We start from the raw sequence: 26,040 nt of genomic DNA, 5'->3' as shown, positions 1-26,040 counted from the left end.
TGACCATCTCCAACAAGAGAGAGACTAATCATCTGAGATGGACGGTCTTACCATCACTCAATTCCACACCATTAACATCCTGGGGGTGATTGTGACTGGAAGAGTCACATAAATTCTATGGTGACAAGAGATGATCAGGTGGTGGGTATTATGCAGTGAATCAGTCATCTCCTGACTCATCAAAGCCTGTCTACCATCTATAAGGCACACGAGTGATGAAATATTCTCCACCTGTCTGGATGGGTGCAGCTCCAAATACCTCGAACTTGCACCTGCTCCAAATTTTACTTGGGGGCCATAAACACTGGTCGACCATCCTTCTCGATCTCCTCCGGTCAATCACTCATTCATGGTCCAATCCTGCTGCATTTCAGTCTCTCGTGTCCTCATCTTTCATTTGGTCTTAGATCTTCCTTTTCTTCATCCTGGCAGTCCCATTTCTATCATTCTCCTAATAATCTTTATTAGGGTCACAAGTAGGCTTACATGAACACTGCAATGAAGTTACTGCGAAAATCCCCTAGGTCGAGTATACCGAGAGGGAATTCAGAATGCCCAATTCACCTAACAAGCACATCTTTCGGGATTTGTGGGAGGAAACCGGAGCACCCGGAGGAAACCACCATATTTCCTCAGTCCTTCCGTCAGAGATGACCATACCATTTCAATCTCTTTGACAGCTACAGTACATGGATGAATTAAAAAGATCTATCCTGCGCTATTGATCTGTATGTAAAGCTGACACTAGCTGCCAAAGTGGCAGGATGTTCTATTCCTCAGCTTGTCAGGAGCAGTCTTTTTAAAGAAGGTAAATTTATTGAATCTGGGCGTCGCTTGCAATGCCAGCATTTGTTGCCCACTCCCAATTTCCCTTGAGCTGGCAGTGGTGAGCCTTCTTTTTGAACCACTACAATCCATGTGGTATATCCACAGTGCGTTTAGGGAACGAGCCTGGGGTGGGGGGGGGGGGGGGGGGGGGGGGGGGTTTAAACAACGTGAAATCTGCAAAGATCACAAACACAAGCAGGTGAAATCAATAGAAAGTTTATGATTGGAATTTGCACTTTCAAACCACTGTAATTGCTGCAATATTGTTACGGACAGGAGGTGGGGGAACTAACTCCTGTATTTTTTGGCTGTTTGTCCTTAAACAGAGGCGATTTAATTGTTGAAATAGACTGTGGCATAGTTCCCCGTTTGTTTGCGAGGTCAATTTTTCAAATGATCCACAGCCAACTTTTCTTTAGGGTTAAATCAGAAGCATATTTATTCAACATTCAAACCTGGGGAATGGTCACAACTTCATTTTCACACACAAGCCCACAATAAGAGATGGGAGAGAGGAGTGTTGACAATAATGAATAACTTTGAGGAAAAGAATCAGACATAGAAACCAGTTTATGAGGTCACCAGAGTCCAGTGAGGGTCCCTGCACGGAGAAGTCACAACAATTCAGGCAGGTTTAGCTAGCTGAAGCAAGAGTTGTAGAATTCCATTAAAATTGATGGGTGACGGAGCAAGGTGATGTTGGTTTACAGGAATTTGGTCTGCACCGCAGACCTGCTCAGCAGGGCTCATCCAGAGAAAACAAGAAGTCTTAGGCTGAAGCAGGCTACTGGTCGGCCTGGAGTCCTGCTTCGATGTTTGCAAGCTAGAGTGTAAATGGCATAATGAGTTGCAAGTTTAGAAATAAAGTGTTAACATTTTTCAAAGGCGAGCAGCTTAGGTCATGTGATGCGACCCATTAAGGAGTCAGTTGGAGGCCAAAAAGCAGTTTTTTAAAAAATCCTTATTCTCACAAGTAGGCTTACATTAACATACCCATATGCTCCTGGTCAAAATCCTATGTTTGCCTTAAGACAGTGTTTTCAAACTTTTCTCCCGGCAATGTTGTCGAGGGCGGCACGGTAGCATAGTGGTTAGCACAGTTGCTTCACAGCTCCAGGGTCCTAGGTTTGATTCCAGCTTGGGTCACTGTCTGTGTGGAGTCTACTTGTTCTCCCAGTGTCTGCGTGGGTTTCCTCTGGGTGCTCCAGTTTCCTCTCACAGTCCAAAGATGTGCAGGTTAGGTGGATTGGCCTTGATAAATTGCTGTCCAAAAACGTTTAGGTGGGCTTATGGGAATAGGGTGGAGGTGTGAGCTCAGATAAGGTGCTCTTTCCAAGGGCCGGTGCAGACTCGATGGGCCGAATGGCCTACTTCTGCACTGTAAATTCTATGTTTCACATGCAGGTCATTGTGAAGGGCAATAGCAACAAAACGCTGGTTTTACCCAGCACTGGATACTCCTCGGAGACGCTACTCCAGAATGCTGACAGCCTCATTGACTTGTGGCGTGTTTGTAATCTGCTGTCATAGGTGAGGTGCAAAAGTTCAGTCTCTTTGTTTGGAGTCAGCTGCAAGTTAATAATTTAGACTCTAGGTCTGAAACTCAAAAGGATTTTTCACTCACTTCTCTTTCAAAATCTGAAACTTCTCCTCGGGAAAATAACAATAAAAACTGTTGACCAGTGCAGCCAGATGCGACTAAATAAGGCTTGCGAGTTTATTCACAGTATCCACACGTGCCAAACTTTCAATGACTTTTGGCAAGTATTTATTTCTTCACAATGCCAAAAGCAATCAACATTCTTCCCTTGCAATTTGAGTTTCAGTTGAATTGAAAAGATGTCTGCAAGGTATGACATAGTTAGCATCCAGCTCTCATTCGTCAGTACGTCCCTGTATATGAAGCTTTGCATCCCGATTTGCAGCACTTGAGCGAGCAGCTCTCTCCACCAGATTCAGTTGAGAGATCCTGGCCTGTTTATGTCTCTGGCCCTCCCTTATCACAAACGATCCATCTTCAGTTCTTCACAATCCTGCTGCTTGCTTGCTGGCAGCTACAAAATGGAGGAATCTCTCCTTCGTGATTTTACACCCAAAGCACGGATGTACAGGACATGTGATATCAGTGTATGTGCCGGGCACGTGATCTGCTCTCTGCCGCCGCTTCTGACAGGAAGACTTCATCGTTCGTGTTTAAAAGCCAGTCGCGGCCGGGATTCTTGAAAGCCAGTCGCGGCCGTTGGGCGCTTCTCCTACGATCGGGAACACCCTGACTGATCATGGTGGCTATTATCATCTTTGCAGGTTTATTCCAAGTTTTGATAGATCTTCCTTAGTTATAGAACATAGAACAGTACAGCACAGAACAGGCCCTTCGGCCCTCAATGTTGTGCCGAGCAATGATCACCCTACTTAAACCCACGTAACCCGTATACCCGTAACCCAACAATCCCCCCATTAACCTTACACTACGGGCAATTTAGCATGGCCAATCCACCTAACCCGCACATCTTTGGACTGTGGGAGGAAACCGGAGCACCCGGAGGAAACCCACGCACACACGGGGAGGACGTGCAGACTCCACACAGACAGTGACCCAGCCGGGAATCGAACCTGGGACCCTGGAGCTGTGAAGCATTGATGCTAACCACCATGCTACCGTGAGGCCCCTAAGTTATAGAACATGACTAGACATGGTAGATACAGGGAAGATGTTACCAATGATAGGTGTGTCCAGAACCAGGGGTCGCAGCCTAAGGATTCAGGGTGAACCATTTCGGACAGAGATAAGGAGAGACTTCTTCAAAGAGTGGTGAGCCTGTCGAATTCATTACCTCAAAGTAATTGATGCTAAAACATTGAATATATTCAAGAGGAAGGATCTAAAGAGAGAGCTAAGACGAGCAAGGAGGGGACATGAGAAGTCTTTGGCAGGTAGGATCAAGGAAAACCCAAAAGCTTTCTATAGGTATGTCAGGAATAAAAGAATGACTAGGGCAAGAGTAGGGCCAGTCAAGGACAGTGGTGGGAAGTTGTGTGTGGAGGCTGACGAGATAAGCGAGATACTAAATGAATACTTTTTGTCAGTATTCACTCACGAAAAAGATAATATTGTGGAGGAGAATGCTGAGACCCAGGCTATTAGAATAGATGGTATTGAGATGAGTAGGGAAGAAGTGTTGGCAATTCTGGACAAGGTGAAAATAGATAAATCCCCGGGGCCTGATGGGATTTATCCTAGGATTCTCTGGGAAGCCAGGGAAGAGATTGCTGAGCCTTTGGCTTTGATTTTTAGGTCATCATTGGCTACAGGAATAGTGCCAGAGGACTGGAGGATAGCAAATGTGGTCCCTTTGTTCAAGAAGGGGAGTAGAGATAACCCCGGTAACTATAGGCCGGTGAGCCTAACATCTGTGGTGGGTAAAGTCTTGGAGAGGATTATAAAAGATACGATTTATAATCATCTAGATAGGAATAATATGATTAGGGATAGTCAGCATGGTTTTGTGAAGGGTAGGTCATGCCTCACAAACCTTATCGAGTTCTTTGAGAAGGTGACTGAACAGGTGGACGAGGGTAAAGCAGTTGATGTGGTGTATATGGATTTCAGTAAAGCGTTTGATAAGGTTCCCCACGGTCGGCTATTGCAGAAAATACGGAGGCTGGGGATTGAGGGTGATTTAGAGATGTGGATCAGAAATTGGCTAGTTGAAAGAAGACAGAGAGTGGTGGTTGATGGGAAATGTTCAGAATGGAGTTCAGTTACGAGTGGCGTACCACAAGGATCTGTTCTGGGGCCGTTGCTGTTTGTCATTTTTATAAATGACCTAGAGGAGGGAGCAGAAGGATGGGTGAGTAAATTTGCAGACGACACTAAAGTCGGTGGAGTTGTAGACAGTGCGGAAGGATGTTGCAGGTTACAGAGGGACATAGATAAGCTGCAGAGCTGGGCTGAGAGGTGGCAAATGGAGTTTAATGTGGAGAAGTGTGAGGTGATTCACTTTGGAAAGAATAACAGGAATGCGGAATATTTGGCTAATGGTAAAATTCTTGGTAGTGTGGATGAGCAGAGGGATCTCGGTGTCCATGTACATAGATCCCTGAAAGTTGCCACCCAGGTTGATAGGGTTGTGAAGAAGGCCTATGGTGTGATGGCCTTTATTGGTAGAGGGATTGAGTTCCGGAGCCATGAGATCGTGTTGCAGTTGTACAAAACTCTAGTACGGCCGCATTTGGAGTATTGCGTACAGTTCTGGTCGCCTCATTATAGGAAGGACGTGGAAGCTTTGGAACGGGTGCAGAGGAGATTTACCAGGATGTTGCCTGGTATGGAGGGAAAATCTTATGAGGAAAGGCTGATGGACTTGAGGTTGTTTTCGTTAGAGAGAAGAAGGTTAAGAGGTGACCTAATAGAGGCATACAAAATGATCAGAGGGTTAGATAGGGTGGACAGCGAGAGCCTTCTCCCGCGGATGGAGGTGGCTAGCACGAGGGGACATAGCCTTAAATTGAGGGGTAATAGATATAGGACAGAGGTCAGAGGTGGGTTTTTTACGCAAAGAGTGGTGAGGCCGTGGAATGCCCTACCTGCAACAGTAGTGAACTCGCCAACATTGAGGGCATTTAAAAGTTTATTGGATAAGCATATGGATGATAAGGGCATAGTGTAGGTTAGATGGCCTTTAGTTTTTTTCCATGTCGGTGCAACATTGAGGGCCGAAGGGCCTGTACTGCGCTGTATCGTAAAAAAAAAAAAAAATATAGCACTTGGGGAGAATGGGATCAAAGGCTATGGGGAGAAAGCAGGATTAGACTAGTGAGTTGGATGACCAGCCATGATCGTGATGAATGGTGGAGCAGGCTCGAAGGGCCAAAAGGCCTCCTCCTGCTCCTATCTTCTATGTATCTAGAACCAGGCTGGGGAAACGGATCATCCGATGGTCTCATTTTGTTGATTCTGTGTCCTTATGATGAGAGTGGTGTGAGATTCCACATAGGAGAGAGGTGAGCATTTGTCCTATAACTGTTGTTGCAAATTTCCAAAAACTGTAAATAACTTGCAAATCACATAACCATTGGCAGTCACCAATTGGTTCAGCAAAGTCCACTTTTATAAATAAGCAAACAGGCCCTGCACAAAAGCCTAATCCACAAAAAAAATTTTGGTCCAAAGCCAAACCGGACCGGGATCTCAAAGAGGTACCCCCGACTCAACCCTATCAAACACCTTCTTCGCATCTTTTGAAACAATCACCGTCCCTAGGGGCGACAATATTGGCCAACAGGTGCTGGCCTATCGACATCTCCAACTTTTGCCTATTTTCCTGCTCCACCTCCGGGAAGGTCAACCTATCCAAAAATTGCTTCATTGATGCACTCTCCTCCTCCGGAGGCTCTGACTTATACAACCCACAAGTGTCGCTGCTAACTCGCCGTCTTACCTATCGTCTGCTCCTGAGATCACACTAGGTAGGCAGTGCTCCAAAATGCATTGCCAATACTTTGGCCAGCAACTTAAGCGTTGACATTTAACGAGTTAGGCCGATATGACCCACATTCCCTGGGATCCTTGTCCTTCTTCAGGATCAAGGAGATCGATGCCTGCACCAATGTGGCTGGCAACACCAACCGGAATACGGAATCATTAAACACACCCACTTCTCAACTGACCAACAAATTGTTTGTAAAACTCTGTGGGAAACCCATCTGTACCTGGTGCTTTACCCGTTTACATTGACTGAACACAGCTCAATCTTCTCCAGCCCTATCGGCATCTCCAAGTTTTGTCTACTTTCCTGCTTCACCTCCGGGAAGGTCAACCTATCCAAAAATTGCTTCATTGATGCACCCTCCTCCTCCGGAGGCTCTGACTTATACAACCCACAAGTGTCGCTGTTAACTCGCTGTCTTACCTATCGTCAACAAATTGAAATCTGTTTCTAATTGTTTTTCTGTCTGCTAATAACTAGATTGTCAGGGCAATCAAGTACTGGCAGTCCACCTCAAGAATGGCGTCCAAGACAGCTTACCGCGAACATCAGGCGCCTGCTGAACGTGATAATGACCCCCTCCGGGGAGAGAACACAAGAGGTGATCGTCTCCCTGGACGCAGAAAAGGCCTTCGACAGAGTCGAATGGAAATACCTCATAGAGGTACTGGAGCGGTTCGGGCTTGGAACAGGGTTCACCGCTTGGGTAAAGCTCCTATACAACGCTCCCATGGCGAGTGTACTGACCAACAATACCAACTCCCAATACTTCCAGCTGCACAGGGGCACCAGACAAGGATGCCCACTGTCCCCGCTGCTGTTCGCACTAGCAATCAAACCGCTAGCACAGGGGTGGGCAAACTACGGCCCGCGGGCCGCATGCGGCCCGCCAAAGGTATTTCTGCGGCCCACCAAATCATTAAAAAAAAATAAAAATAATTTTTAAAAAAATTTTTTTTTTTTTTTTTTTTAAATTTTTTTTTAAGGTTAATGGGGGGGGACTGTTGGGTTACTTACTGGTATAGGGTGGATACGTTGACTTGAGTAGGGTGATCATTGCTCGGCACAACGTCGAGGGCCGAAGGGCCTGTTCTGTGCTGTACTGTTCTATGTTCTATATGCGGCCCTTTGTGAATTGTGAATTTCTGAATGTGGCCCTTGCACGGAAAAGTTTGCCCACCCCTGCGCTAGCAATCGCGCTCAGGGCAGCAAAAAATTGGAGGGGGATCCGAAGGGGAGGTAGAGAGCACAGAGTCTCACTCTATGCGAACGATCTGCTCCTCTGTATCTCGGACCCACAGAGCAGCATGGACGGAATCATTGCGCTCCTGAAAGAGTTTGGAGCCTTCTCGGGCTACAAACTCAACATGAGCAAAAGTGAGATCTTCCCAGTACACCCGCAAGGGGGGGGGGGGGGGGGGGGGGGGGGGCGGAAGCACTAAAGGGGCTGCCGTTCAAACAAGCCCAACACAAATTCCGCTACCTGGGGATCCAAATAGCCCATGACTGGAAAGGGATCCACAAATGGAACCTCACCAGCCTGACGGAGGAAGTTAAAAAGGACCTGCAAAGATGGAACACACTCCCGCTCTCCCTCGCGGGGAGAGTCCAGACGATCAAAATGAACGTACTGCCCAGGTTCCTCTTCCTGTTTAGATCCATTCCGATCTACATCCCAAAGGCCCTTTTCAAAGCGCTGGACAAACTTATCATGGCGTTCGTATGGGGGGGGGGGGAAAAATGCTAGGATCCCAAAGAAGGTCCTACAAAAAACAAAATCCAGGGAGGGGCTAGCCCTCCCGAATCTACAATTCTACCACTGGGCGGCAACAGCCGAGCGAGTAAGGGGATGGATCCAGGAGCCAGAAGCTGAGTGGGTGCGTGTGGAGGAGGCCTCCTGCATGGGGACCTCCCTCCGGGCCCTCGCCACGGCAGCACTCCCATCCCCACCCAAAAAACACTCCAGCAGCCCAGTGGTGACAGCCACCCTCCAATCCTGGAACCAACTGCGGCAGCAATTTGGCCTGACCAAAATGTCGGACAAGGCTCCCATCTGCAACAACCATAGGTTCACACCAGCACTGACTGACGCCACCTTCAAAAGGTGGAGGCAGGACGGGGGGACATTGACAGTCACGGACCTATACATGGACGACAGGATCGCAACACTGGACGAACTGACAGAGAAATTTCAGCTAGCTGGGGGGGGGGGGGGGGGGGGGGGAAACGAGCTACGGTACCTGCAGCTCAAAAACCTCCTAAGAAAGGAGACAAGGACGTACCCACAACCACAACGACAGACACTACTGGAAGACCTACTGGACGCAAGTACCCTAGAGAAAGGGAACTGTAGCAACATGTATGACCGACTGGTAGAAAGGGACGACACCGTACTGGACGCAACAAGAAGGAAATGGGAGGACGACCTGGGGATGGAGATAGGGTGGGGACTCTGGAGCGAAGCACTGCATAGGGTCAACTCCACCTCCACGTGCGCAAGGCTCAGCCTGACGCAACTAAAAGTGGTACATAGAGCCCACTTAACGAGAAACCGTATGAGCAGGTTCTTCCCGGAGGTGGAGGACAGATGTGAACGGTGCCAAAGAGGCCCGGCCAACCACGCCCACGTGTTCTGATCTTGCCCCAGACTTGTGGATTACTGGACAGCCTTCTTCGAGGCTATGTCCAAAGTGGTGGGGGTGAGGGTGGAGCCATGCCCGATAGTGGCGGTCTTTGGGGTTTCAGACCAGCCAGATCTATTCCTGGGGAGGAGGTCGGATGCCCTTGCCTTTGTGACCCTGATCGCCCGCCGTAGAATCCTGTTTGGCTGGCGGTCAGCAGCACCGCCCAGAGCTGCAGACTGGCTGTCCGACCTCTCGGAATCTCTCCAAATGGAGAAAATCAAATTCGCCATCCGAGGGTCAGACGACGGCTTCCATAGAACGTGGGAGCCATTCATGCAACTGTTCCGGGACCTGTTTGTGGCCAACGTACAAAAGGAAGAATAGCCGGGTGGCCAAGAATCGGGGGAAAATGGACAGGAATCGGGGGAAGGTAGCCGGGGGGGTTTACGGGTTCGTTATGGGGGTTTGATGGCAAGCTAAGGCCCAAAACCAAACTATAAATAAATGCCTATAAACATGTGCCTCGGCCATATTGGGGAATGTAAAATATGTATGCTGGCTAAAGGGGGCGGCCACAATTGTTGTTATAAAGATGCTTACCTGTAAATATACATGTTAAATTTTTGTGTTTTCTTTTTTTTTCTCTCTAATAATTTGTAACTTGTCATATATAAAACATGAAAACTCAATAAGAAACATTTATAAAAAAAAAAGAATGGCGTCCACTGGTCTCTGCCTCTCCATTTCTCAGATTTATCCCTATGCACCCGAGAGATTATCTCCCCTCAATAACTGCCTTCAGGGTTTCCCAAAGCGTAGAAGGCCACCTCATTCCTGTTGAGCTCAATATACTTTGCAATGGCAGAGGACACGTGCTCATAAAATCCCTTCTCCGTGAGCAACATGGTGACTAATCTCCACGGGGTGGGGGGGTCGCTGAGAGCGGTCCGACTCCAACGTCAAGTCCACAAAATGTGGAACATGTTCCAATAACACGATCTTCGAATACTCCCCCCCCCAATCCCAGGGATAAGAAACCTACCCACCATGAAGATGTCAATCCAGGAGTAAACCCGATGGACTTGGGTGGAGGAAACTCCTTCGCCCTCAGAATATGGGTGTGCCCCCCTCCCCGCCCAATCAGCTCCATGAATAACATGTCACCCCAGATGTTGGGACTTCAGCTATCCATCCTTGGATACAAACAGTTGAAGTCTCCCCCCCCCCCCACCCCCCAATAATTAACCAATGTGAATCAAGGTCTGGGATAGATGCCAGCACCTTATTAATGAAAGCCGTGTCATCCCAGTTTGATGCATACACATTGACCAACACCACTGGGGTGCCGTCAGCGATCCACTATTGATTATGTACCTCGCACCTGGATTTGCTAATGTATTAACCGCAGAAAAAGCCACTATCAATCAACACAGCGCCCCCCCCCCCCCCACCCCCCGTGCCTCACAATCAAAACCTGCCCCACCCAACCCTCTTGCAACCTTGATTTTCAAATGGGCTGCCTGTAGGAAAACCACATCTGCCTTTAAACTTCAGGGGCGCAAACATCCAGGGCCTTTTTACTGGGCCACTAAATCCCCTCGCATTCTAAGTTATCAACCAGACAGCGCCTCTGACCCCAACCCCTACGCACGACCCAGGATCAGCTATTACTACCCTGTGAGGCAATCCAGCGGTGCCTCAGCCTGCGCCAGCTCCTGGCCCACCCAAGATGGCCACCGCATCCCCCATCAAGACAGTCAAAATACAAAGAAACCGTCAGCAGTCCCCTCCCACATCCCAGCTCCACCCCACCCAGACAAACAAACCACCAGAGAAACAAAAACTCCTCCCCCACCTCATTCCCAAATCAGACAGAAACAAAAAGCCTAACCTTAAAAGAAATACAAGAAACCATCCCCATGGCAACTAGCTGCAGGCCTATCCCCCCCCCCCCCATCCCACCCACTCCAGTTAACTAGCTGAATTGCTAGCAGCGAGACCCCCAGAGTAGAAATCAAAGCCAACTAAACAGTACATCAACAGTCACCCCCCCCCCATCCAAACCAAACTGCAATACCAAACCAGAGGAAAATCAACACCCAGCTCTAGCCCCCCCCCCCCCCCCCCAAAACACAAACATACAATACTCCAACAGTACAAACTCCAACTTCACCCAGAAAACAAAACACCCTCAACAAGCCAGGCACAACCCCAAGCCCTGCCCCGCATTACAAAACTCCCACAAAAATAATAAATACATATGAACTTCCAAAGAACAAACAACAAATTCCATAGCACTTTAGTTCACCCCCAGCCCATGTTTCTTAACATGTTTGCATCCTCCGGCACATCGAAGTAATAGCCTCCGTCTTTGAAGGTCACCCGAAGGACAGGCCGGGTACACCACACCAAACCACATGTTCATGCAAGGCCTTATTAAATGCCGCACGCCTTCTCGCCAGCTCTGCCCGAACATCTTGTATATTCTGATGGCATGGCCCTCCCAACTACAGCCTTGATGGTCCTTTGCCCACCTCGGGACCCGCTCCTTATCCAGGTATCGATGAAACCGGCTTGTGGTGGATTTCCAAATCTGTGCCTCTTGCCTGAGTAACCGATGGGCCCGGTCCAACGCAGGAGGGGCCATAAAGACCCCCTCCAACTTGCCAAACATTTTGGACATAGTTTGTGGAGTTGGAGCCCTCCAGATCCGCCGGCAGCCCAATGACTCTTAGGTTTTGTCGTCTGGAGCGATTCTTCTGATCATCAACCCGGCCTTTAGCACTTTACGCTGCTCAGCCAGAAACACCATCTGTTCCTCCAGGGAGACAATCCAAGAGCACCATCTCCATCTTCCATATTGTCACCTCCTGTACCTCTATCCGCCGGTGCATTTTGTCCATGGCTGCTCGAATTGGGGCCAAAGCCCCCTCCATAGCCTTCGCCAGATTCTCAGCGACCACTGCTACTTCTTAAATTTGGTCAAGAAGCTAACCAACTGCTCAGTCATCCACGGAGGGGCAACCAAATCAGCAGAAGCCGCAGCCATGCTCTGCCCTGTTGAGGCTCGAGGAACTTTTGATTGTGACAACACTCCCTTTCCCGATTTCTGCTTTGCACTATTTGTACTGTACATTACCCATATGAGGGGATCTTATTCCATCAAACTACCATATTGTTCATAAACCGTGCAGAAAGGGCCAAAACACAAGTACCATAGCGGGAGCCACCGCGTGTGCGACTGCTCACCACATAGCCACTACTGGAAGTCATTTGCTATCAAGTTATACTTATGCACGACTGGCAGAAGCCCATTTTGGTGTCATGCCCTTCCATTTTTGATACGGCATTTATATGAAACTGTACAGGATGCTGCATAATAACTCACCACAATGAGTTAATGTTCCTGAACTAATAGGAACTGTAATTCCTATTACAAATAAACCCTTTCACCCTACTTAACAGCAGTTTTTGTTGTCAAATTACATTCAATGTCACTGCCCTTTTATGGTAGCTTAAGACAGAAGCACACTTGTGTCATTTGCTTATATATCACAGCAGACACCAGAGCTTGGAGTTCTGAATCATGACAGATGGAAAGTGACAAATACCAGGTTCAACACAAGAGCAAAACTAAGCAATCCGAGTTTCAGCAACCAAATGTAGAATTAATTTTAAACACTTTGAAGTTTATCCAGCTATCCGCCTAGCGACTGAAAAAAAAAAACAAACCACCCTCACTTTGTCCATAATCAGTACTGATTTCAAATCTAGCAGAGGAACTCGAGATACAATGCAGTTGGACGTTATTTAAATATTCACAATTTCCCAATTCCCACATCGTGCTCCACTAGTAACCCAAATTAGATTTTCTGTATTGGTTTCCTTTGAAGAAATTGTGCGCCCGCGGTTCTTTATCCCAAGATCATTTCTAAATTCACCAAATTTAGTCCCAGTCTCAGGCTAACTTTTTCTCCACGTATAATGAATGAGGGTCTCTTGACTCCAGCAATTTCTGGACATCAGGCTGCAGATATCAAATTAATCACTCTACTGACTGTCTCCAAATCTTTCGCCAAAGTTTAACCACTAGAGGAGAATTTTAGGGTGGTTATTTGAGGGAAAAGAATGAATAGCTCATTCAGCCCGCTCTATCATTCAGTTAGATGACAACTGACCTTGGCCATCGACTCCCAATTTCCTCCTCATCCTCTATTTCCTTGCCCACAAAAGTCTAGCATTGTCAGCCTTGACTTTTTCGACTGACCCAACATCCAAAACTTTTTGTGGGCAGGGAAAGAGAATTCCACCTTTCCACTCACTACCCCATGTGTAGGAAAGCACCTTCTTGATTTCTCTATTGTTTCAGATTTCCAATATCTGCAATGTTTTGCTTTCAGAAGTGCACCACACCAGCTTCCACCCACCTCTCCATCTAATCCTAGTAACAAACACATTTAACACAATTAACTGAACTGCTAGATAATGCTGAAGTGTTTCACAATACTCCACCTTAAGACCAGGGGAAAGAGTGAAAGGCTTACAGCACTCTAATGCTATGGTGGAAGAGGTTCTTGTCAATAGCTGTTATTACAAACAAACAACATTAAACCCTGCATCACTTCAAATAATGAAGTGTGGGGGAGGCAAAGATGACTTTCAAACAAAAAAAAGTTATAAATATAAACAGCTGCACAAGTTTGAAAACCTGCAAAGGATTTAACCACAAGGCTAGAAGGTGCAATAAAGCTACTTAAAAATAGACTCAGGTTCAATGTTATATAATTAATTTGTTATTTGGCTGGTTATAGGTTGCTTGCGTGCTCAGAACCCTGCAGTTTCACGTTACCGAAAAGACACTTTCTAAGCAGTCAGTAATTGCTTTGTTAGCACAGAAGGGAAATAGAGAAACTGAGTAAATATTTCATGTGATATTGGAGCTCCACAAAAGGCTCCCCACACATTTCTCTCCACTGAAATCATTTTATTTTGCTGGCGCTACTCCTTATGGGTTCTTGGAATACTGTCAGTAGAATTCAATTTGTTAAAATTACAAACTGAAGCAAGCATATTGGCATTTACAGGAATTTAACTTTCCTCATTTTGGAAGAGAGGATCAAACAGCATTTTTAATCATTCGGAGCTGAATCATTTTGGGTATCAATGTGTATTTTTAGAATTTCACTCAAGCTGTTCTCACAGATGCTCCAATTGAAACTCAAATGCCATGGCCTGGGTGGCACATTCAACCAGCATCGCCGGCAAATTTTCGTCCTTAATGTAAAAGGAACACAGAAAATTTGATACAAGGTCAACTCCAACAGCATTTCTTTAAACTGAACTATGATTAAACACTGAAAGTAAAACAGTTGTATGTGTGCAAATTCACCCCTTTCCAAATCTGCCCTGGACGTTTAAACTGAAATCACAACTGTAGAGAGTACATGGAGAGGAACTAAACTATTAGGTTCACTTACCACAAAAGAAAATGAGGATGCAAAGTATAAAAGTGACGCATATCCAGTCAGTAGAGATTGACAAATAATAAAAATCACACATCTTCTATTGGTAAACTTTTCCACCTCGTCTTTTTTGACCCATACGCAGCCTTTGACATGGTTGACCATGCCATCCTCCGCCAATGTCTCTTCACTGTCATCGAGCTGGGTGGGACTGTTCTCGCCTGGTTCCATTCTCATCTGCCCAAACATAGCAAGGGAGTCACTTGCAATGGCTTCCCTTCCAGCTCTTGCACCGTTATCTCTGGTGAACCCTGTGGTTCTTCCTCGCCGACAGTATCCAGACACAGCATTAGCTTTCACATGCATGCTAATGACACTCAGCTCTACCTAACCACCAACTCTCTCAACCCGTCCACCGTTGCTGAACTATTAGACAGTTTATCCAACGTCCAGCACTGGATGAGCAGAAACTTCTTCTAATTAAACATCAAGACGACTGAAGCCATCCGCACTCTGTTCCCTAACTATTGACACAACCTCATTCCCTGCAGTCCGAGACTAAAGTAAGCTGTTCGTAACATTGGTGTCATTATTTGATGCCAAGATAAGCTTCCAACCACATATTTGTGTTATTAAGACCACCTATTTCCACCTTCGCAACATTACTCAACTTCTCCTGTTGCAGCTCATCTGTTGCTGACATGCTCATTCGTATCTTCATTACCGTTGTATTTGACTAGTTCAATGCAGTCCAGACTGGTGTTTGACATTTTAAACTGTGCTGCCCATGTTTTAATTCACAGCGAGCCCCATTCCTCTAGCATCCCCGTGTTCTCTGACATAAAATGATTTTAAAATATCCTTCCTTGCTTTATAACCTTCCCGTCTTTGTAATCTTCTCCAGCTCTGTAACCCTCCAAAATAATTGCACTCATTTAATTCTGGCCTCCTGAGCACCCAGAGTTTAATTGCTCCACCATTGGTGACCATGCCATTAGTTGCTTAGGCCTCAAAAGCTCTGGAATACACTTCCTACATATCTTGGTTTCTCCCGCTCTCCACCTTTAAGGCACTCCTTAAAACCTATCTCCTTGACCAAGCTTTAACCATGATCACATGAAGCATCTTAGAATGTTTTATTATGCTAATCACACTGTACAAATGTAAGATAAGATGTTACAGCATCTGTTAAGAGAAGATGTGTACTAAAACGGAAAGTCTTTTCAGTTGAAAAAAATCAGATTGAAAGCACCATGAATAAAGGAAATAATTCTAATTCTTTCCCTTCGTAACTAAAACTCTCTTTAAAATGTAATTTGACAATTCCAGTTGTCATATTCAATAACCCACAATAATACCCTTTATAAAAAGGTGCTTTGTTCCACTTGTGAATATTGTTTAAGGGGCGAAGCAGAAAATGAAATTGCTATTTGTAGGCGAGACTTTCCAGAAATATATGGCACAGTGAAAGATAGAAGCAGGGTACACGAAGAAAATCCTGACTGCAAATGATCCAAGGCCTGGAGCACAGTTCCAGCCATTTACAGCATTGAATGGGAATCTATACTAAATGAAATCAATTAAAAAGTTAAACGATTATTCAATATAAACTTAAATAAATCCAGCAAATTGCAAATGCTACATTTTCTAACATAGCAAATGCCAGCCTGTAGATCATATTTGCACGACATGCAGATCTTGTCTCAGACTTTAAACATACTTTTAAAAATCAAAAGCATAGCCCAATCACTTGCAAGATTTTAAATTGGACTAGAAACAAATTAAGCATTGCCGAAACATACAGGATATTTGACCATGTGTCAGAATATCGTGGTTGTTGGGGCTCGAAGCATAGCAGGGTATCTCCTTCATTTCTCTCACTCTGCAAGCCAAAGCGTCATTATCCTGGGAATTGCAACTTAAACATTAAACTTATTTTCAGGTGTTTGCTTCTAAATGGTTCATGCAGTTAGTCACAAAATTGACAGCTCTGAAATTCAAAGTAATCTTTCAGTCAACATTACATTCTACATCTCAGGAAAAGAACTTAAAAAGCCATTCTAAAGAGCTACTTATTCTGTTGAATATTAGCTTCAATAAAAGTCATCAAGGCCAATGCACAAAAAGGACACGATTTTGCTGAAGACAATGGGGCACACGTACCGAATGTACAAATGCAGCCAGAAATTTGAAGAGGAAGAGATACTCTGTAAATTATGAGCAAATTGCTGGCTGATTTGAATCGCTCTGCCGTTAGCTTAATCGTCCTGTAGGTTTTGTCAAATAGTGTGCATAACCGTTGGCAATTGTTAACGACTGCCAAACAAACTTTCTTGCCCAGGAAGTGAACAATAAAAATGGAGTCTCACACCTTCAGATTGTGAATTGAGATTTATTTTTAAACTTACTTTTTTCAAGTTACGATTTATTTAATGTCTTTGGTTAAGGAGATACATTGCCCGCCCTGTCATTCACCATGGTCCAGATGTCCTGCTGTACCATTATCAGCACATACCTCCAGAAATTTCTTGGGCAAGCATTTTTGAAACAATTGTCAGTCTAACAAGTGGGACACACTAGGTATGCCCTACTCTAGCAAAATCAGGCCTTTGCTAATTAACTGTGACAGAACCATTCAATATACAAGGCTTACGGACCAACTTTGGGGTCCTATAGTGGAACTGCTGTCCTTGCAAAGTCAGGGAATTCTTGTTCTTGCACACATCTGCAAAATCTGAGGATGACCAGACAAAACACTGCAACAAAGAGTGTTCTACGTAAAATCTCCCATCACTTCAGCATCCCAGTGGATTCGCGCACACCCGTGAGCTTGCACACGCGCACACATGCACACACATGCACACACAAGAACACATCTATACAACCCAAGAAAAACCTTAATGTTCAATTAGTTTGTTTCACTGTCACTGAGCAAGAGATCAGCTTTTGCCACAGTAAAGTGCAGCAGGACACTCCTTGAACATGCCATCACCTTATTAAACATCACCCACCTGTCCTATTTAATGCTGCATTTTGTAAAATTAAAATGGTGACATTTACTATAGCCAGCTATAAAGTAACAAAAAAAAAACTGAACATAACTACAGTATGTGAAAGCCATAGCTATCAGGGAATAAGCCAAAATACTGCATTAAATTTAAAATGAATCAAGTTGTAGATTGGTCAATACTGTACCTGTTTGCTTGTCCTCAAAGAATAGTTTTACCACAACAATGTAAAAGTTTGCATATACAGTTAAATCATTGCTTTACAAAACAATAACTTAATTAAAAACGTTGACTATCACAGTAATTCTGAAACAGTCATTCTTAATTGATCGATTCTACAATATAACACAGCATTATTGAAATATTTCACAACATTGTTGGACAGATAGAATGTTAGTATTACACAAATGCAATCATTTCACTTTGTTCCCTTTCAAAACATTCTGCGACTGTATTGCTTAGTGTTCACATGGTACCCAATTCAATTTTTCCACTTCAAAATTAAAACTATGAAAATCCACCAGTCAGATTGCAACTATGAATTAGCAATTCCACAAATTGGCATGCTCAAAGCAGCCAGATTCAAACCCTTGCTGCTTTTCGCTCTCACTGTATCACCCAGCTCCCACATTTAGACTATTTTGGTCCATCCAACACACATACACACAAAATCTAATTTTGCTGCTTTGCAACCAGCACAACGCACCTTTGGCGCTTGTTACTGAGACTAAATGGGGTACAATCAAAACAACAACAGAAAAAAAAAACCTCCAATCTATTGTATTACTCCCCATGGAAGGCAGGGAAGCTAGACTTGAAGCAAGTCTGCACTACCAACAGCAGAGGCAGCAATTATTTTTAATTATCAGTTGCTGTTAAATTAGGGGGTCTTTTCTAAAAATTTTGGATGCTAAAAAGCACCGTAATTTAGATGGTACAAACAGCAAATTAAAACAACAGCGATTCAGGTGACAGAGAGGGAAGGCAAAACATGAAAATGGATCAGTTACAGAAAGCATTGAACTGTTTGTGAAAATCTACCTTCCCGCCTCCCTACCCATTGAAAACCATTGGCTCTTGCGGACATATATTTAGGTGCAAGGTCGCTAATTATTCTTTAGCCTCCAAGGGTTCCTTTCTCACACCAGCCAGCCCAGCAAGGGTGAATGAGCCAGCTGCTCAGTTGTGAAGGCCACAGCCATGAAATTTAACTCCGTCATCTGCCCCCAGATAAATGTTTCAAAACGAGGCAGCATATTGATTCTAAGCAGGAGTGATATTCACCTCTCCTTGGCGTGGGAGAGTCAGGGCCAATTGCTGTATCCCAATTGCTGCCCCAGTTGAGGTCTACTGACCCAGTACAGACTCGGGTTCAACTTGGAACGTTTCCTGCGCAGGATCAGTCAATATGCCAGAGGGCAGCGTGAAGACAAAATACGCTAAAGAGGATTTTATTTGAAATAAAAATACACTGGTTCTCAAATCCCCCCCTCCCCACCACCACCACTCCAAAAGAATAGCCTCCTTACGCAGCCACAACACCTGCAATGATTTCCCAGCATTTTTCCAACATGGCATGAACAGGAGAAAGTTTGCAGTTTAAATTGCTCCTCGCATACCATTTGCACTTCGATGCTACTTGTGCCAACTCTAACAGCCAGCAAGCGAAGGCCAAACTAGTGCTTTGAGAGAAGGTACCATGTAAACAGAGCAAAAAACATTCAGCCTGCAGACAGCTCTCAAAAAATGCAAACTTCAAATGCAAGTACCGTTGTTGCAATAGGAGACATAAAACCAAGGAAGAAAATAACATGGCAAATGGTCTCCAATAGGGCAGAACAGTCAGTGCTGCAGTCTTGAAGCATACATGCAGAGGGGTAACCTGGCCGACACTTGAGCTAGTCAATCTCAGGGAGGGTAGTAGAGCTACAACCGACCTCTGCTGCCCCAGTGTAAAAGAGAACTTATTAGCCAGGGTTCACTTTACTACAGATATATATGGACAGGCTGGGCTTGTTTGCCAAATCTTTCACAAGCACCCTGCAAACATTTGCTATCCAACCTCAAGCATCAACTGCAAGGCGGAGAGCTTCATTACTTATGAAGGGGTGCTCAAGCATAAAGGTCCCTCTGTTCAGGAAGGAAAGGGGAATGGCAAAAATGACGACAAGAGAATATAATCCTATCGTTCTACCTTGAACAGGAATGGTAGCAAATGCATTTGCATACTTTAAAAAAAAAACTATAAACACACAGTTAAAAAGAATTCAATATGTGGAACTACTTTTTATGGGACGTCACTGTTTGTCCCAAGTGGATAAATTATATAAAGATATACAGTAGTCATATCAATAAATTAGGCGTTGGTGATATAGCACCTTGGGAGGACTTCTATGGCAGAATACCAAATCCCCAAGAGCCATGATTTCAATTTCATGTTGCGGCATCACCAGAACAATAAATTGCCACCAGGCTGACAGAACATACCTCAGTAAGACTGAGTAGGATTGGAAGCAGGAAGGCCTGTCTGTCTGTCGGCTACATAACAGATGCAACCAGTACTGTCTGTGCCGGAAAAAAAAGTACCGCACCAAATTTCTCCAAATTCCCCAAGAGCTAACTAAATAAGCCTCTTCAGTACATTTTGTGCCAGCCTCCAATCCAATCTACATCTTCAAACATTGTATACTTTTCAAATACCACACTTTTCCATCCCTTTAATAGACTGTTGGGGGCAGTGGATTCTCTAGCTGCCTTGCAAAAGCAAATAAAACACATGTGGGCTCAGAAAATAAACTATTTCCATAGAAGAACTAGACATGAACAGCTGTAACACCCAGACAATTTGACCGTCAGCATTTAAGGAAACTAAGCTTAATGATGGGGCTCTTCCGTGTAATTAACTCCAATGCTCTGAAATTCTGAACATTAGAGTGGCTTGCCCAAATGTGCAGTTGTCATGCAATGGGACTGAGCCATTTTTTAAACAAACATGCAAAAAGGACAATGAGCATATTTCTTGGTTGATCTGAGCTTCCACGTTTTAGTTATTCGTTAGTCGATTGTGTTTTTTTGTCTCGCTTAATTCATACTATTTTAGTTGAGACCACCTGCATCACATTTGGTGCGTGCGTGTGTTGGTGGGGGGTAAGACCATGAGATATGGGAGCAGAATTAGGCCATTTAGCCTATCGAGTATGCTCTGCCATTTGATGCTGGCGGATATGTTCCTCATCCTTTTCCTGCCTCCTCCTCATAACCCCAGATCCCCTTGTTAATCCAGAAATCCTCTTATTAACCAAGAACACCAGGTTTGTGCCTGAGGTGCTGTTATTTACAGGGATACAGATCAAGAGCTGGAAAGGGGAATTAGACAGAATAGTTCTTTCTGAGAAGATAAGAACTAGGAGCAGGGGTGAAATGTAGCCTCTCAAGCCTGCTCCACCATTCAATACGATCATGGCTGATCTCATCCTGGCCTCAACTCCACCGCCTGCCCTTTCTGCATAACAATTCAGCCCATTACCAATTAGAAATCTGTCTCACTCCTCCTTTTTAAATTTACTCAATGTCCCAGCACCCACTGGGGTAGCGAATTCCAGATTGACAACCCTTTGGAAAAAGTAGCTTCTTCTCATCTCTGTTTTAAATTTGCTACCTCTTATCCTGAGACTATGACCTCTCATTCCACAAGAGGAAGCATCTGCTCCATGTCGACTTTATCCATACCTTCTCTCATCTTACAGACCTCAATTTTATCTCCCCTCATTCTTGTAAACTCTAGAGAGTAAACTACTCAATCTCTCTTCATAAAACAAACCCCTCATCTACGGAATCAATCTAGTGAACCTCCTCTGAACTGTCTCCAATGCCACTACATCTTTCCTCATTGGCATTGTCACTGGACTAGTAATTTAGGGACCCATGGCAATGATCTGGATTTGAATCCCACTACGGCATATGAGGAAATCTGAATTCAGTAAAAATCTGAAATTGAAAGTTTAATGATGGCCATGAAGCCATTGCCGATTGTTGTAAAAACCCATCTGGTTCACAGTATCCTTGAGGGAAGGAAATCTGCTGTCCTTACCTGGTCTGGCCTCCATGTGACTCCAGGTCTACAGGTTGACTCTTAAATGCTCTCTGAAATGGCCTAGCAAGGGCAGTAAATGCTGGCCCAGCCAACTACGCCCTCATCCCATGAATGCATTTTTTAAAAACCCTATTGAGCCTCTCATTTCAATATGATCATTTCTCATTATGACAAGACCTTAAGACAAGAAACCTACCCGACAGCAAGTGGGAATTCCTACACCTACACTACTTGGAGTACAGCGGTTTGAGGCAGCAGCTCATCGCCACTTTCTCAAGGACAAGCAGCAATAAATTGTAGCCAGACCGCCAGCCAATGCATTCCAAGAATGAATTTTTGAAAATTACAACTTTACCACGACGTGTTTTTAATATATTTCTGAGTAACTCCCAAAGTACAAAACTGAGACTGCAATCCATTCATAATTAGGCACACCTAATTTTATGGGGACTGAATCTGTCAAATTTTGTTTTTATTAGGTGAGCTGAAAAAGGTTTTCAGCAGCATTTGTGGGATCGCGTTCCATGGTTCCATTTATGTTCCTCCATATAGACTGCATTTAAATAGCCTTGATGGCATCTCGAAAAAAGATGCTGGCTCAACATCCCCCAATCAAAACAGCCTCGCTAATTTTCAGGATCATTCTGACCTTGTAATGCCTCCACTGCTTTCCTGTTGGAGATGCCGAATTACATTAATTAACATCTCCTTCAAGCCCGAGAGGCAACACAACACTGACAGGAGGAAAAAACAGTGGAAATGGATTGAAACTACCATATTAAACCATCACTGTCATCAGCATAAATTTCTTCAATTTAGATTTTGGGTTTTAGGTGACTAAACTGGGGCTCTGTGCTGGTGATATAAAGGATAATGTATATAAATATATTATACATATATAGGACAGATGCCTGATCAATCTTTTACAGTTAGATTCTTCTCATTACTTCCAGTTTTATGCAAATACCTCCAATGCATTTGCTACCTTTCCCTAAATTGATGGCTTGGCATATTTTATCTTGGATCTGATAAAAAAATGTTTAAAGACAAGATTGCCTTCTCCTTTGCAGTGTCCTCAATTACAAAAAGGGACGAATGTCAAATGGGAAATTTTGGGATCGCCGCTGTGCTGCACTACCGTATTACATTCACCACTTGCAACTCAGGACACTGCATTCTGCAAGACACCGGCTCAGAATGAAAAATCACCACCGAGACAAAACCTAAAAGAAAAACAAACATTGTGCTGAATTGAAGGCAGATGTAAAAATGAAACAATTTGGTCATTAAAGGTGAAGTAGAGGGGAGAAAGTGAAAGAATTTGTGTGAAAATACAGCATTGAGTTTGCATTTGATTGAGCCGGTAAACATATAATAATGAATACATACTTATGTTTCATAGGCAAGCAATCCAAAAATAAAGCCATTTGCAATTATTTAAAAGTTACATGGAATGCAAATGCAATTAAACTGAGCACACCAAGTTAAAAAATAAGCAGTTAGAAATTCAATAAAATGGAACATATTAAACAGAGCATGGGTAAGGAAGGCTTAATCCCTCCCAGGTTCCTACACCACCTCATTCCCCATCCCGGCCCAGAGCTGGCCCAGATTCTAAACCGCCCCCCCCCCCCGGAAAGGGCCTGGCCTTATAACCCACCAAACCCCTCAGGGGAGGGTCTGGCTTAGTTACCCCCTCTCCCCCCACCTCATAGGAGGGTTTAGCCCCACGCCTAGTAAACCCATGGCGCAGATCTGCCAGTTCCCCCCCCCCCCCCCCAACCCCAGGTTAGGGTCTGACCCAATTACCCCCTGACCCCCAGTGGAGGATTTGGCCCATTTACCCTCCCCCCCCCCCCCCCCCCAACCCAGGGGAGGGTTCAGCCCAGTTACTGCCCCCCCCCCCCCCCCAGGGGAGGGTTTGGCCCAGTTCACCCCCCCCCCCCAGGGGAGGGTTTGGCCCAGTTCCCCCCCCCCCCCCAGGGGAGGGTTTGGCCCAGTTATCCCCCCCTCCCCCCAGAAGAGGGTTTGGCCCAGTTACTCCCCCTCTGCCCAGGGGAGGGTTTGAGCCATTTACCCCCCCCCCCCCCCAACCAGGGGAAGGTTTGGCCCAGTTATTCCCCCCCAGGGGAGGGTTTGGCCCAGTTACCCCACCAGGGGAGGGTTTGGGCCATTTACCCTCCCCCCCCCCCAACCACCTAGGGAAGGTCTGGCACAGTTATTCTCCACCCCCCCCCCCCCCCCCCCCCAGGGGAGGACGTGGCCCAGTTACTCCCCCTCCGACCAGGGGAGGGTTTGGCTCAGTTACCCCACCAGGGGAGGGGTTGGGCCATTTAACACCCCCCCAGGGAGGGTTTGGCACAGTTACCCCCCCCCCCCCCCCCGGGAGCATTTGGCCCAGGTACACCCCCGCCCCAGGGAGGGTTTGGCCCAGATACCCCCCCCCCCCCCAAGGGAGGGTTTAGCCCAGTTTACCCCCCCCCAGGGAGGGTTTGGCACAGTAACACCACCCCCCCCCCCCCAGGGAGGGCTTGGCCCAGTTTACCTCCCCCAGGGGAGGCCCACCCAGGGAGGGGGAGGCCCACCCAGGGAGGGGGAGGCCCACCCAGGGAGGGGGAGGCCCACCCAGGGAGGGGGAGGCCCACCCAGGGAGGAGGAGGAGGCCCACCCAGGGAGGAGGAGGAGGCCCAGTTTACCCCCCCCCCCACGGGAGGGTTTGGCCCAGATACCCCCCCCCCCCCCCCACGGGAGGGTTTGGCCCAGATACCCCCCCCCCCCCCACGGGAGGGTTTGGCCCAGATACCACCCCCCCCCCCCCCCCCCCACGGGAGGGTTTGGCCCAGATACCACCCCCCCCCCCCCCCCACACGGGAGGGTTTGGCCCAGATACCCCCCACGGGAGGGTTTGGCCCAGATACCCCCCCCCCCCCAAGGGAGGGTTTGGCCCAGTTTACCCCCCCCCCCCCCCCGGGGAGGGTTTGGCCCAGTTACCCCCCCCCCCCCCCGGGAGGGTTTGGCCCAGTTTACCCCCCCCCCCCGGGGAGGGTTTGGCCCAGTTTATACCCCCCCCCCGGGGAGGGTTTGGCCCAGTTTACCACCCCCCCCCCGGGAGGGTTTGGCCCAGTTTACCCCCCCCCCCCAGGGAGGGTTTGGCCCAGTTTATACCCCCCCCCCCCCCGGGGGGGGTTTGGCCCAGTTTACCCCCCCCCCGGGGAGGGTTTGGCCCAGTTACCCCCCCCCCCCCCCCGGGAGGGTTTGGCCCAGTTTACCCCCCCCCCCAGGGAGGGTTTGGCCCAGTTTATACCCCCCCCCCCCCCCGGGAGGGTTTGGCCCAGTTACCCCCCACCCGGGGGTATCTGTCTCCGACCCTCCGCAGTGCCGGTGGATCTGACCCGGTTGCCCTCCCCCTGAGGCCCTCGCCCACCTCCCCGGGCCTGGGGCACTCACCGTTCTGTCCGCGGGCCGGTACCAGGCTGAGGCAGAGTAGGGCGGACACGGCAGCGCCGAGCCGGTGCAGGCCGCGGGCCGTTGCCATGGTGCTGCTGCGGCGGCTGCTCCTTCCGTCGATCGCGCGGCGGCGGCTGTTGTCCCTTCTCGGTCCGCACGGACTGCACCAACTCCTGTCCACCCCCCTTTCACACCCCTCCCCCCCGGCCGGCTCCCGCGAGCTGCACCCGCCCCGCGTGCGCGCGCAACCAGAGAGCCCCACACTAACGTCCGCCCCTCTGTCATTCTCCCAGCTCCCCTGCCCACATTAACCGCACCCTGCCACGGGAGGCGCTGCTGCGCACCCATCCGCGGGAGGCGCTACCCCGCACCCTGCCACGGGAGGCGCTGATCCGCACCCATCCGCGGGAGGCGGTACCCCGCACCCATCCGCGGGAGGCGCTACCCCGCACCCTGCCGCGGGAGGCGCTGCTCCGCACCCATCCGCGAGAAACGCTGTACCGCACCCTGCTGCGGGAGGCGCAGTTCCGCATCCTGCCGCGGGAGGCGCTGCTCTGCACCCTGCCGCGGGAGGCGCTGTTCCGCATCCTGCCGCGGGAGGCGCTGTTCGGCACCCTGACGCGGGAGGCGCTGTTCTGCATCCTGCCGTGGGAGGCGCTGTTCGACACCCTGACGCGGGAGGCGCTGTTCCGCCCCCTACCGCGGGAGGCGCTGTTCTACAATCTGTCACAGGAGGGTCTGTGATGCAGTTCCTGATCCTGCCACAAGAGGCGTTGTGATGCAGTTCTAGATCTTGCCACGGGAGGCGCTGTTCGGCATCCTGTGCTGTAATGTAGTTCCCGACCCTGCCACAGGAGGCTGTATGGTGCAGTTCCAGCCCCTGCCACAAGAGGCTCTGGTGCAGTTCCAGGTCTCGCCAAAGGAGGTGCTGTGGTGCAGTTCCAGACCGTGCAATTGCACACCCATTTACAGGTTTATTAGTGTTGATAAAAGTTTGTCTGTAGTAGTAAGATTTATTAGAAGTAACAAAGTTGATAACAAAAAATGGCAGGGCTGCTCCAATCTTGAGGTTGCACATCCTGTGCTACG

At 47.2% G+C, this 26,040-nt stretch overlaps 1 protein-coding gene across 5 annotated transcripts in view; it reads right to left on the bottom strand.

Annotated features, from left to right (window-relative positions):
* Positions 1–25,141, bottom strand: part of nptnb (neuroplastin b) — an 82,417-nt gene extending 57,276 nt beyond the window's left edge. The window contains exons 1-2 of one of the 5 annotated variants that reach the window (XM_038784482.1): positions 24,952–25,129; positions 17,415–17,429 (exon numbers count right to left, since the gene is read on the bottom strand). In XM_038784482.1, the coding sequence (XP_038640410.1) occupies positions 17,415–17,429; positions 24,952–25,039 (103 nt within the window). In that variant the 5' untranslated portion in view covers positions 25,040–25,129. Of the gene's footprint in view, positions 1–17,414; positions 17,430–24,951 lie in introns of all 5 variants that reach the window. The other 4 variants (XM_038784481.1, XM_038784484.1, XM_038784486.1 and 1 more) reach the window with 4 other exon arrangements.
* Between the last annotated feature and the right edge of the window lie 899 nt (positions 25,142–26,040).

The sequence above is a fragment of the Scyliorhinus canicula genome, chromosome 24 (assembly GCF_902713615.1).
Source record: "Scyliorhinus canicula chromosome 24, sScyCan1.1, whole genome shotgun sequence".
In the NCBI taxonomy this organism is placed as follows: Eukaryota; Metazoa; Chordata; class Chondrichthyes; order Carcharhiniformes; family Scyliorhinidae; genus Scyliorhinus; species Scyliorhinus canicula.
Note: the sequence above shows the minus strand (reverse complement) of the source record. Positions and strands in the feature narration are given on the sequence as shown.